Source organism: Galeopterus variegatus, unplaced genomic scaffold, assembly GCF_000696425.1.
Source record: "Galeopterus variegatus unplaced genomic scaffold, G_variegatus-3.0.2 Scaffold6432, whole genome shotgun sequence".
NCBI lineage: Eukaryota > Metazoa > Chordata > Mammalia > Dermoptera > Cynocephalidae > Galeopterus > Galeopterus variegatus.
In genome coordinates this window covers 102,566-117,152 of record NW_007732543.1, presented here as the reverse complement: position 1 = coordinate 117,152, position 14,587 = coordinate 102,566, and the positions used below count along the sequence as shown (strand labels likewise).

At 38.6% G+C, this 14,587-nt stretch overlaps 1 protein-coding gene across 1 annotated transcript in view; it reads right to left on the bottom strand.

The window, feature by feature from the left end:
* Positions 1 to 14,587, bottom strand: part of DROSHA (drosha, ribonuclease type III) — a gene marked incomplete at its 3' end in the record, with an annotated part of 73,017 nt that overhangs the window by 10,205 nt on the left and 48,225 nt on the right. Inside the window, exons 13-15 of the mRNA XM_008590889.1 lie at positions 11,475 to 11,546; positions 9,848 to 9,929; positions 8,869 to 8,943 (exon numbers count right to left, since the gene is read on the bottom strand). Coding sequence (XP_008589111.1) covers positions 8,869 to 8,943; positions 9,848 to 9,929; positions 11,475 to 11,546 — 229 coding nt within the window. The remainder of the gene's footprint in view (positions 1 to 8,868; positions 8,944 to 9,847; positions 9,930 to 11,474; positions 11,547 to 14,587) is intronic.

The window sequence follows — 14,587 nt, the reverse complement described above, 5'->3', positions numbered from 1 at the left end:
CTTGGGAGCGCAGCGGCGCTCCCACCGAGGGTTCGGATCCCATGTGGAGACCAGTTCCCACTCACTGGCTGAGCACGGTGCGGGCGCAACACCGAGGGTTGCGATCCCATTACCGGTCAGTAAAAAAGACAAAAAGGGAAGGAAAAAAAAAAAAAAGAGTCCTGAAGGTTTAGAAGACAATTACTTCCCTCCCCAGGTCATGAGATATGCTAGGAACAGTAGCATAGGGCTAAATACTTCATGGAGAAATAAGGGGACCAAGAGTACAAGATGGTAGGGGAGGGGTGGCACAAAAGAGAGTGTCCTATTTGGGTCAGAGGAATTAATGGCACCCAGGATTTGAGGAAACTAGAAAACAGAAGAGTATAAAAGATTTTAATATGAGTTGCTGTGGGTTAAAAACTTAGACAGGCCTGCACACCTAGCTGCTCTTGAACTGGACCACATTGCTGCTATACAGCCGCTATACAAGTAGGCATGCAGTCATTCATTAATCCAAATATTCAATCAGCAAATATTTACTGAGCACCTATTATGTAACAGGCACTATTCTAGGTCCTGGAAACACAGCAGTGTCCCAAAGAGCTGAAGCCACTGCCTTTTTGAAGATTATATTACAGTGGAGAAAAAGAGACAATAATAAAGTTATATAATAGATCAGGTCAAGATAAGTGCTATGAAGAAGAATCAAACCAAGCAAGGAACTAGACCTGCATTTTAAAAGGTGGTCAGAAAAGGTGTCTTTGAAGAGGTGCTGTGTGAGCAAAATTTAGAAGCAGCAAGAGAGCCTACCATGCAGCTATCTGGGTGAAGAGCATCTCAGGCAGAAGAAACAGCAAAAGCCCTAAGGTGGAGCAGGATGGTCAGTGCACACCATGTGAAATAAGAAGGAAAGTACGAGAGGCAGCAGGGAAGTCAGATCTTACAAAGCTTTACAGAGTTCAGTAACAGCTCTGGATTTTATTCTGAGATGGGAGCATGTTTTTCACCATTATGTGCCGGGCACCATGTGTGGTCCCATGTAATAATGGGGAAAAAATAATAATAATACAAAATAATAACAATAAAAATAATAATAATAATGAACTCTAGGCCCTCAAGAAGCACACAGGCTGATAATCACAACAGTTCCTAAAGGAATCTTTGTCGATAACATTCTGAAAATAAAGTTCTCTTAATCGAAAACACTGAGCATCTAAAACAAATAATTGTCCAAGAAGTAACAAAATCACAAAATACATTCAACCCTCATGAGGACATGTTCTATCTACTTACTGGGATTATTCTTCATGGGACTGAAATTTTTTTATGCTTCATTACAAAGCATCTGCCTTAAACCCGAGTTTCACCTTTGATTTCCATGGTGTTATGAACTGAATGTTTGTGCCCCCCCTCAAAATTCATATATTAAAATAGTAACCTCCAATATGATGGTATTATATTGGGAGGTAATTAGGTCATGAGGGTAGAGCCCTCATGTTGGGATTAGTGCCTTATAAGAAGAGACATGAGACAGCTTGCTTCCTCTCTCTGCTCTGTGCCACATGAGGATACAAGAAGATGGCTGTCTACAAACTAGGACAAGGGCTTTCACCAACAATCTGACTGTGCTGGCATCCTGATCTCAGACTGCCAGTCTCCAGAACTGTGAGAAATAAATGTTTGTTGTTTAATCCACCCACCCAGTCTATGGTATTTTTGTTAGACACATAAGGGCATATTTCTCAGAGTCGATTTTAAAACAATTTCAATCCACTGCATGGGACATGTATTCCTCAATCAATGATGGTCCTCTCTCTGCTAAGGAGCCCAGACTGAGCCCATGGTAACCTCTAATCATCCAGGGGGCCTGAGGTGAGAAGGTGGCCAAGAAAAATTCTAAAGCCAGAAGATGACAATGTACACTACATGTGCACACAAACAAAACAGCAGGAATAAAGGAAACCCAGGGAGCCCTGAAAAGAACTGTCACACTAACTAGGTTCACTAGGAACCAAGGAAAGAGTAAAATAGTATTTGGCTTGTAATCTCTTTATTTGGTGAGATTACGTATGAATACTGGGGACCATAAGGATACATCAGGAGTCTAAAATACCATAAGAAGGAGTGTTTTGCTGTAAGGATTAGGGAAAAAATTCATCCTTTATGGGGGCAGGGCACGGCACGGTGGAGGGAGTGAATATACACAGATCCAGGTATACAAAATAGCACGAGAATTGCCTCACAAGCAGTTAGGGCTGACTGACTCCACAGCACTTCAGATACAAGTGAAATGGACTAGGGGCATAGAATTTAAAGTGGAAAGACTAAAAGAGCTACTGGGAGAGTGGAATACTTAAGCCTACAAACCAAGGGTCTCTTAAAGGCTCCAACTCTGTGGTAAATAAATGGTATAGGCACTGCTCAACTTAGGAAAGCAAGATAAAGGAGGAAGGCCACCAAGTACTTTCAAGAATGCCAACGGCCTTGTTTCTAGTTTGGGTGCAAAGCTGATGACGAGGGAGGAGTGAGTTTTAAAACAGAATAGAATAGAAATCGTTCAAAACAAAATAGTAACTAGAAATATTTTAAAACAAAAAAACCATACATATCAGGCGCAAAGTTGGTAACACTGAGGGAGGAACTGCAAATTCATGTTGAAATCAGCTAATACTTTAGGGCCGGCCCATGGCTCACTTGGGAGAGTGTGGTGCTGATAACACCAAGGCCGTGGGTTTGTATCCTATATAGGGATGGCTGGTTAGCTCACTGGCTGAGCATGGTGCTGACAACACCAAGCCAAGGACTGAGGTCCCCTTACTGGTCATCTTTTTTTTTTTTCCTTTTTGTCTTTTTTCGTGACCGGCAACAGGATCGCAACCCTCGGTGTCGCGCCCGCACCGCGCTCAACCAGTGAGCGGACAGGTCTCTATATGGGATCCGAACCCTCGGCGGGAGCGCCGCACTCTACCGAGTGCACCACCGGGCCAGCCCATACTGGTCATCTTAAAAAAAAAAAAAAAAGGAAATCAGCTAAATATTTTAAAGGGCAACTAAACCTTTAAAAGAATATTTACCACTGTGATAAAGTAGAAATTCAGGACAGATAACCTGAAGTGAAAGGTTTATCAAGGACAGGGGATTGAGACTCTGCTCCCAGTTTGGTATGGAAGTTCAATCCTCATAGAAATCCAATAGAAGTTATAAAAAATTAGAGAGTCCTGCCAGAACCTGTGGGGCAAAGGCTATATTCCTCACACCCAGCCTAGGAAAAAAAAAACACTCCATAAACATTTGTGGAATGACTTTCTGAAGCATATAAATAACATGGCCACTTGCTCTCAAACTACCATGAATTTACTAACATTAATGAATTGGCTCTCTTGGTTTGTCTGCTTTGCCACACGTTTATGTTGGGGATTTATGGAACTATGTCACTGAGGGTTAGGAAGTAATTTTTATCTTGTTGGCTGGGATAAATAGGACATGATATAAATGAGAAATTAGAGCGGGTAAGCTAAGGTTAGCAGGAATTCTGCCAGCTGAGACTGGAAGCGTGACAACGGTTCATTATTCGGGAAGAACTGGAGTTTGTGTTTCAGGGAATGAATCTGGACAGTCATTAATAAGCTGACAGACATTATAAACTGTTTCTTAGAGACCCAATTCTCTCAGCTTATATTGCTTGATTACTTATATGGTTATTTGGGAGAGGGGGGTAATTTGTTAGGAAATTTGTGTTAAGTGCATGGCTGCTGAAACAAGTATTTCTCAACTGTATAACACTCAATTTTAAGAAATTGAGAACTGAGAACAACTATATAACCGCATTACTATGTCTTCTGTAGATTCCTACTAAGATGTCTTTATATAATCTTACTTTCTAAAATCTATAACAGGTATTTTCCAAATTTTTCAAATATAAAGTTAATTAAGATGCTATATCAACCGATGTTTTTTCACACTACACTTGCCTCCAGAAAATTTTGAGATACTCTCCCACCCCCTGTCTCCCTGCCAGCCATACTTAAGAACTACTGCTCCAGATGGGGCAATTTCCAAAAATCAACTTGCTAGACAGTCAATTTACAAAAATGATTCAGGATTTTCAATGCTTTACCATAGCAATAACACAAGCAATGAACAGGTTTTCCCTTAAGTGCAATCTCACTATCTTTAATTATGCCCCACCCCAGCCCCAGTTACAGTCAGAATAAAAATAAAGCCTTAAACTGGGTCTAGTTCATATCAGCTATTTTGTGACCAAGGTAGACAATGAAATGGAAACAAACAAAAATCTGAGAAAATTCTTAAAATCTCAATAAACTGGTTGCTCTGCAATTTGGCTTCTGGCAAAGTGGTGTGAACTAAATAATCCTTGGGTTTAAACTATCAAGTTTAATTTTGGGCAAATTTATATAAAGCAACTGAGACAACTGTTTTCAAAATGGGTAGACTGAGGAAATAGAGAAAAATTATGACTGATAAAATGAACTTTCAATTAGACGTAATAAATTGATACACATAAAAAACAAGTGAGATCATGAAATACCTAAAATATATGTAAAGCTGCTCATTCTGACAGAAGTTCAAGAAATATCCAAGTAATGACGTTACTTTTTGCTAGTCGGATGGACAAAATTGTAAGACCAGTAATATCGGCACTGGCAGGTAAACTTTGTAAACTGTTGGTCAGAACTACAAATAGTATGTGTACTTTCTAGAGAGAACCTGGCCAACATCCTTCCGAATTTAAAATGTAAATACTATCTTAACAAACAATTTCACTATTAGCACTTTACCTTATGGACACACTAACTCAAATGCAAAAGGATAGATGTGCAAGACTATTTCTGAGGTATTTATGTGGAATGGGGAAAAAATATTCAAATAGCAAAGATATTCATCACTAGAGGAATTGTCAAAAAAACTAATGTCCATCCATACTATGGAATGCTATGTAGGTATTAAAGGATGAGCCAAAGTAATGATGCAGAGAATGTCTGAAGTATTTGAGTAAAAAAAGGCAAGTTGTATAACATGTTTAGTATTATCACTTGAAGAAAAAAGCATAATTCTCTTTTATAGGTTAAAACAAACACAAATCAATTTACAGCTCCTACTCATTTTCACATATCCAGAGGGAGTGTTCACTCTTTTACTTTAGACACTTTTGTATTGTTCTTGTACACACACACACACACACAGTCAACCTGATTAAGGGCAAAGATAACACTTCACTTCTGTGAAAAAAGAATGGCCTTTTCAATAAATGGTGCTGGATCAACTGGAGATGACCTTAAGGTAGGCAAAAATTTCACAAACGAGATACAAAAACTAACTATTATATTTTATAATTCTTAATTTAATAATTGTAATTAGAAGTGCATTAACTTAATATGTTAAAATTAAGAACTGCTGTGCATCAAATAATAACCATTTAGATGATCAAAAAGCAATCTACAGAGAAAGTATTGACAATACACAAGTATACATCTGACAAAGAACTCATATACAGTATATACTTTTTTAAACCTACAAATTATATACGCACCAGAATTTCCACTCCTAGGTATATACACAATAGAAAAGCATATACATATACTCACCAAAAGACATGTGCAGGTCTTTAATGAACATACTTGTATATATGCTATTCTAATATACATATATATGAAAACTGAAAATACTCAAATGCCCATTAATCATAGATAGGTTTATTTTAATTTAGTCATACCATATAAAACTATACAGCAATTAACTACAACAACAGATGTCTTGAAACACATTAAACAAAAGACAGAAACAAAAGAGAAATATATAATTCTACTTTTCATAGCTCAAAAACAAGTAAAACTAATACATGGGGATTCAAGTCAGAATAGTGGTTACCCCTGAGGGTCTGGGTAGTGACTAGAAAGGGGGATTAAGGGGGTTCTTGATTCCTGGAAATCTTGATCAGGGTGCTGTGTACCTGGGCATATTCACTTTATAAAAATTTCTTGAATCCTGTACTCATATGTGCACTTTTCAGTATTTACATTATAGATCAATCAGAGGTTTACTTTTAAAAAATGAGACAATACCAAAGAATGTTTGAAAAGCACATCCATTAGTAACCAAACACATGAATAGTTAAATTAGGTAATATTATGACCAATTAAGTAAAATCAGTAAACAAGTATTTATTGAGTCCCTGCTATGGTCCAAGGAGTAGTTAGCACTGGTGATACGACAAGACAAGACAATGTTCACTCTTCAGCCTCACAGAGTTCACAGCTAAAATTTTTTTAAAAGACCAAGGTCAAGGGTTCAGATCCCCCTATGGGCCAGCTGCCAAAAAAAAAAAATTTAAAAAGGAAGAAAGGAAGGAGTGAAGGAGAGAGGGAAAGAGGGCAGGCAGGCCTAAAATGTTAAAGAGAGTAATAATGCATTTCTCATGGTGGCATAAGCTGATGTGATTCTTTTGACAAGAAATTTGACACCACATGTCATGATCTTCAAAAATATCCATATACTTAACGAATTATTAAAAATAGGATGCAAATCATATATTAGTATGATGACATGTAAAAAACATGCATAGAAAAAAATGAAAATATATATCAAAATGTATTTTTTTAATTTACCATTTTCTAAAAGATTTTTAATGAAGTCATACTGTGAAAAACAAATCAACCATAACTTGCTACCTAACACCAAAGTGCATTTTATACATTAGGTATTTTTTGTATCATTCAGGAGTTTTTTAATATGTGTATTTTCAAAAGGAAATATAATTAAAAAGCAAACCCTATTTAAAAATAAATCAGTAGAACTTTTTCTCTATGACAACCTAAATGTTATCTCTACATAGTTAGGAGAATAATTTTGTGAGAGCAGAAATCCCACAAAGTAAATATCCAACACAAGATTTCTCTTTCAGATGATTTTAAAACTGCCCACATTCTCTTAAAGATCTGTTTGGTCATAAAATGCCTAGAGGCAAATAGATACAGAAAGGAAGTCTTTTCAACAAACTCACTCTAAAACCATTTCTAATAAGTTTATTGCTAAAGCACCATTATAAAATCAAAGATGCATTCACTTGAAAAGAAAACAGGGCATCTCAATAAAATAAAAACAGATGTAAAAAGAAGAAAAGCTTCTGAATGCATTCTCTAAACAAAATAAAGATAAACAAAAATACTAAAAATATGAGTAACACTATACCAAAATAAAAATAAGCCCTTGTAAGTGGACTGAGGAAAGAGTATCAGAGACAAAATCTTGAGGAAAATCTAAAGTAGACTGAATAGATGAGAAACAAAAGCCATAAAGGAGGAACCAAAGAGATAGGAGGAAAGCAAGGAGAGTGCAGAAAAAAGACAAAGTCAAGAGCCCAGGTATCACATTAGGGAGGAAACTCACACTGAAGCAGGAACTCTGGATTTGGTCTTTAGGATGCTGGCGTTGGCATCTGCAATGGGGTGGGGACAGGGTTCGGGGGGGGTCTGGGTTCACAAGCACCAGAGAGGCAGGGCCTCCTGCCCCCAGGAGGACAAGAGGCATGAGTGAGAGCACATGAACATAGGACTGAATTTCTGAAACTGCTGATACATAGAATTGGGCAGAAAGGTGATGCGAAGAAAAGCTCCCCAGCCGAGACTACAGACCACAGATTTACTGCAGCAGCTGGTTTTTTTCCCCCAGTATCACCGAGTGGCCCACATATAGGAGAAGAAAATGCAGGTGATTGGATGGATGACATTTATGTGGAAGGTGGTGGTAATACCACAGAGGCGGAGGCAGCTGGAGCTGACAGATAAAAATGTCAGAGCACAGGACTTAGTTGAGAAAGCAAAGCAAAGAGGCTATACGCAAGGAGAAGAGGGAAGGGTCAAGTAGAAGCAAAGGGAGTAATGGCATGAGAGGCTGAAAGTACACATGGGTGTCATCAGAAAGTGAGATAAATTCATTTGGGTGGTGGCATGGTCTAAGGTTTAATCTTGGGATTAAATGGCTGGGTTGTGACAATCATTACAGTAGAAAAAAAATCAAAAAACTGTACACAGCTCAAGGTAGAATGGTGAATAAAGTTCACTTGGCTGGTGAGAGAACTTTGCTGAGAGAGGAAGCTGTAGGCAGGTTTCCCAGCACTTGATAAAGCAGGAAACTGACGAGGAAATCATAAAGAACAGAGGCGTAGAAATGGGGTTGCAGAAGCCTTAAAGGAAAAGACTTTGCAAATAAAAGGGCATCCAAAAATATTTCATTAATAATCCAACCATTTTTTTAAAACACTAAATATAATGCCATCTCACAGCTAGATTCTTCAAAAAAATTAGAAAACGGTTAAAATATTGCTTTTTAAAAAACTAAGTCATATATTTATTAATATATTTTAATTTAATGGGACACTAAATTATTACATATCTTTTTTCACTGTGAAATGAATAAAAGTACATATGTCAAAAAATAGAAAAAATGTCACCTATATAACTATTATATAGGTGACTATATATTATAACTATTATTGTGATAATGTTTTAGGAGAGTTATAATCATTATTGTATATAAAGTTTATACTAATTATTTCCCAATTAGCCATAGGCATTTTTTAAGCCACATGCATTTTTCCAAGTTAATTTGAACACCTGCATGATATTTTATCAAGTAGATTTTCAAAATTTATAAATCAATTCTTCCACTGCTCATCTAATCTGAGGCTATCATAAATTGTGCAGGGGTACAAATCAGCGTGTATAATTTTACATTTTCAACCTAAGAAGTAAATAATTAACAGTGTGTCTAAGGTGAGAAAGTTGTTCCTAAAGGTTGAAAGAAGAATGGCAGGCTTATTTTCAGATACACTACCTCCTCGGGTCACTGACAAGCCAAAAGATTTACCTGGAAGAAATCTTACAAAACGTGGCATGAAGTGAAATCTTGGGCAGCAGGGAGGACTGTCTTCAAACAAAGGACCTAAAGCAAACAAGTGAAAAGGAAAAGAAAAAAGAAATCACACAGCCTTAGAAAGCAAACACTGCAACTTAATTCCTAAGATTTATGAGAACCACAAAAACCACCACCAAAAGTAGGGATATAAAAATACCACTCCCCCCACTCTTTACTTCAATAGCTAAATCAATCACTGGTAACAATGCATCCAATGAATACTGCAATAAGGAGACTACAGAAAGTCAAGAGGAAAACAAAAGCCCGAAGGAGCAAATAGTGCAATAACGTTACTTTTAAAAATTCAAAAATATCAACATTTTTGTAATAACTGAATTATTGCATTATGTAATATACTTACATGCTCCCATTTTAATCAATACACTTAAAAAAAATTGAGAAATGCTAATGGTTTGAAAAGCTATTCATCAATACACTACTTAAAAATAAATAAGTAAATTTTTGCTGGAATACAGACACTTCCAAAGGAGTAAACTATTATCCAAGAACCAGTCTTTGAATCTATGTAGCTCACTCTGCCTGCATGCATGTGTGTTTTAATGACTAACCGAAGTTCTGTTTTAACAAACTTTAGTCTTAGAAGTTCATTACAGTATAAGTTCACTAGATTTAAAATATTAACTAATGAGATTTTCTTAAATGCACATAAATCAAGGTAGTGGTTCATAATAACTGGTACCACCTATTTAGGTAATAATAGGCACTGTCAAATTGTACGAAGTAAAATCCGTAAGAATTTATTCATGTTAACTGATAGCAAGCATTCCTATGAATAGCTCACTTTTCCCAACGTCTTTCAAAAATAGTGCCCTCACTTTGATAAGAGTTTTTACCATAACATTTATAAAAGAGTTTATACCACAACATTCTTCTACAAGCATTACTCTTCTCTTTAAATCCTATTATTTACCTTTAAGATTCCAGTCATATAATTCCAAAATGTCTCTGAATAGGAACAGTGAAAAGAGTTCAAGCCCTTTCACACAAAAATTCTGAAAAATAAACCAAAACCAAATTACTGTAGGTCTCCAAATATATTAACTGAAGGTTCAACTTGTTCTAGTCAAGTATCTTAAAAAGCGTCTGTTAAAACTATACTAAAGCCATATAATTTCCTAAAAAGTTTGGCCACTGCCTTACAATGGCTCACTGGTTTCAGACAGAAATAAAGTAGATAATAATGCCATCAGGATTCCTACAGAAATGTCAACTCAGCCCTTCTCAGCATACAAATAAAATGATGTGAAATTTAAAATGTAAAGTATCACTTAGGTCATATTTTTCTAACCCAGTGATAAAACTTTATCAGAATCTCTTGGGGACTTTTTGTTAATTCTAATTACATACCTGCAGGCTCTGATAGGCTTGTCCCCCACCACCACCCGACACACCCGGAATCACTGTTACGAAGTTATCAAAAAATACAAGTCCTTTGTATCAAAAAAGTTCAAATTTTTAATGAAAGCAAATAAACAGCTAAGAATAACTATAAAACTTTGTACCAAAATTTCTCCTGTAAACAAGCTAAACAGATGATATATTTGCAAGTGAGGCTTGTCTCATAATTCTTCCTCCTACTTGTTTTGCTCGGGCTTCATAAATCACCCTGCGTGAGATCACGCCAGAGTCATAAGCTTTTACAATATCAAATGAAGGCTTATGACCTTAAAAACCAAAAGGAAGCAAAAAAGCCCTTTTGAGAGAGAGAATGAGGGGGCAGCGCTTTCTCTTTAATTATTTTTGAAAGGCAGGTAGAGAACAGGACTTGCTCAGAATGAAATAGGTGCCAACTAAGCATGCACGTCATGCCCATCAACTCCCCCTCAGTACTCACTGCCCATGACAAAGCTGCCCTGTTAAACAAGGTTTGCAAAAAGAGCCAGGGCCTCTGGAAATCAACCCCTACTCAACACAATGTTAAGTGCACAAGTTTGTGTGCTGTCTAATTGTTATTTCTTAGTGTGATTTGTTGATACCACTAAATTCACGATCAGGCAATGAATCATTCTGAGATTTGCATTAATCTTGCTTTGGAATTTTAAATCTCTTGCATATATTTAGATAAATCTGCTGCTGAGCATCCGCAATGAAAAACAATTAGGAAAAATATGTAAATACATGGGAAGAAAAATGAACCAAGCATTGATCTTGTCATTGGAGATAATGAATAAGATTATTCCAACAGCTATCAGATTCAGTTTCACTATTCCAATTTCCTCTCTGATAATGGCCAGTAACCAAAATCTGTCCCCTACGCAAAACAAACGGGAAACAGATGTGAAGTTACTATCAGCAGATGCAACACGAGCAGTAATGGGTTCAAAAATAGGTCAATGAGTTTTAAAAAATGACCTTAATTTTAACCTTTTACTAGAGCTACATCTCACTGACCCTTTTGACAGTGAACATGTCAAATACTTCAGGGGTATTCCTATGGCAAAAAGCCAGAGCTGGGCCAAGTTCAACGCTTTATAATGTAGTGTGGAATAAACAATTGAGCAAACTACAACAAACTGTTAAATGATCTTTTCCCTTACCTCAGGCATCATCTCTTCAATGAAATGAATTGTGTAGTCTATGTTGAATCTGATTACTTTACACAGTGGAATCTGCAATAAGAAGAGAGGTTCAGCTCCCCAGCACCTCCCAGCAGGCTCATACTGCACACATTTGCTACTTGCCCCAGAAAGCCATGAAGCAAATGCAAAGGTTTCACCTTCAGCTAAGCTGCTAACAACCCTGCACGTGAAGCTTGACTACAACTGCTGGATTATAATGGCAAGAACCCAGTTGGCCAGGCGTCTATAGGAAACCTGCATAATGCTGGTGCTTAACTAATGGCATGAGCAGCAGCAAGAAAAATATGACAAGAACTCATTAAAACCAAATATGCCGCCTCTAAAGAATTAATAAAATCACAGTCACAAACACTTCTTTTTCTCAGGCTTTTAAAATCTTTCAGAATCTTTGGCTCTTCAGGCAGATAGGGATGGCAAGCTGACAACTTAGTTATGGATTCACAGGTGACTGAAAAGCACATAATTTATGCTGTCTATCAGGCTCTGAAGAAAAAGTAATTGTGGTAATAAATATAATAATAATTACAACAAAAATAATTATTATTATAATAAAAATAATAATAGTTAACACTTATTGAGCCAGGCACTATTCTAAATACTGCACAATATTCACTCAGGTAAGCATCCCAACATCCCTATGAGATAGGCTCAGCTACTATGCCCACTTTACAGTCGAGAAAACCGAGGTGGAGTCATCAGGTAACCTGCCTAAGGTAAGAGGTAGCTGAATTAGGAAGTCTTGCTCTAGACCCCAGCTCTCAGCCACCAGAGTACACACCTCTCATTACCTGTTCTAATACTCAGGGTATGGGAAACTGAAGAAAAGTTCAGTATGAGATAAATCTGCACCTGTCCTATTCTACCAACGTATTGTCAGATATTAGTCTAGTGCTTAGACATAACGGATTTTCTGTAAATATATTTTTGAATAAATGAAAGAACGAGAAAGGAAGAGAGAAAGGTCACTGCAGTGGCATGGCTAGCTAGCTAGAGAAAAGCTTAGCCTTAGAAGCCCTAGAGATGTGTTAAGAGGGCTTTTCTAGCTGCTCAAATCTGTCTATAAGATGATTTTATATAGATGTAATCGTTTTTACAAACCATAGCAATCAGAAAGAAACAAATCTTAAATTATACCAGAAAAAAAATGGTAAGGAAAACAGAAAAAGAGTCCTATAACGCCACCTACTGGAACTCTTTTTCTCATAAATGAAGTTTAGTTCTTAGGTGTGTTTTCAGTTTTTATAAAGGATAGTGGTTAATCTGAGTGAAATCCATAATTAACTTTAATAAGACATCTATTTTCAACCTTCTTGTGGTAATGAGTTCTTAACTAACCAAAGCAATATGCTAAGCCCACTATCACTTTCAAGTTTGCTTTATTCCTGCAATCATTTAAAAATATTTGAGAGTTGCCCCTAGTGTGCGATAAGCCGGCCATTGTGTTTCTCTTGTGCTGCGTCAGCTGAGTTAAAGCCCTTAGTGCGATGGGACGCTCCACCGCGGAGCCTGCTGGGAAAGGCTCTTGCTCATGCCACTCTCACCCTGTGGTACCCTGCAGTCTCCAGGAAACCCTGTACTTTCCACCCAGAAGAAGGCCCTCCCTGGATGTGCCCCGGGATCGTGATTTTCCAGTCTCCAAAAGTGATGTGATATCCTAAGTTGCTGTAGAGAGTCACCAGAAGAAGGCAGCCCTCACCAGATGTGTTTCCTGGACTTTGGACTGAAACTGCTGGCAACCATTCAGCAGCAGACCCTCTCAAGATTGTCTATTTGCTCTTGCTCCTGTTGAATTACCACCCTTGGAAGCAGGAGATGGGCTCAGCATCAGCCAACCGGACATGATACAGGAAGAGCAGTGAGGGACGGAACTGCTGTGTTGTCACTAGATTAAAAAACAAAGACTCCAGGGGAACGTCCAGCAAGGGAGGCGGAGGCTCGGCAGAAACCACACACCCTGTAGGGCTGCCACTGCGTAATCCAGCAGCCCAGCCCAGTGCGCACAGAGTGGGGAGACGTCCGGCAAGGGAGGCGGAGACTCAGCAGAAACCACACACCCTGTGGGGCCGCCACTGTGTGATCCAGCAGGTAGGCTTCACCACAGGCACCCGGCTCCATTCCCAGCCCCGTCTAGTGCGCTCGGAGAAGGGAGACGTCCAGCAGGGGAGGCGGGAACTCCACAGGAACCACACTGCTGCCCTGCGATCCAGCAGCCCGGACCAATCCGTACGGAGCACAGAGACGTCCAGCAAGGGAGATAGAAGCTCCGTAGAGTCCACACACCCTCTGGGGGGCCGCCGCTGGGTGATCCAGCAGCAGGTAGGCTTCACTGCTGCCACCCGGCTCCATCCCAAGCCTGGCCTAGCGCGCACAGAGCAGGGAGACATCCTGTAGGGGAAGGGGAAGCTCTGCAGAGACCATACACTCTGCAGTGCCTCGGTGGATCCCAGAAGCCCGAGCTAGAGCGCACAGAATGGGGAGAAGTCCTGCACGGGAGGTGGAAGCTCAGCAGAGACCACACACCCTGCGGTACCGCCCCGTGATCCAGCAGCCCGGCAGAGTCCAAGTTGACCAGAGAGGTGACTCCCCAGAGAGGCCCAAGACCAGAGGCAACCACACATGCAAGGCACTACTGGCCAACTGAGCAGTCACGGAGGTAGCCATACCAAATTGGCAACCACAGCAACATCTTAGATAGTCAATAGTGTCAAACCTGAGGACTATGAAACCCCCAGCCACAATGAATAAACATCAAAAAAAAGATACCAGAAATACAAAAAATCAAGAAAGTATACCACCAAAAGTTAGTAAATCTCAAGCTCTAGATCCTATAGAACAAGAAGCCCTTGAAATGACTGACAAGGAATTTCGAGTGATAATTCTAACGAAACTGAATGAGATACAAAAAAACTCAGCTAGACATCATGATGAAACAAGGAAAAGTATACAGGACCTGAAAGAGGAAATGTACAAGGAAATCAATGTACTGAAAGAAAAAAAATGTAGCAGAATTTGCCGAACTGAAGAAGTTATTCAGTGAAATAAAAAACACAATGGAGAGTTTAACCAGCAGG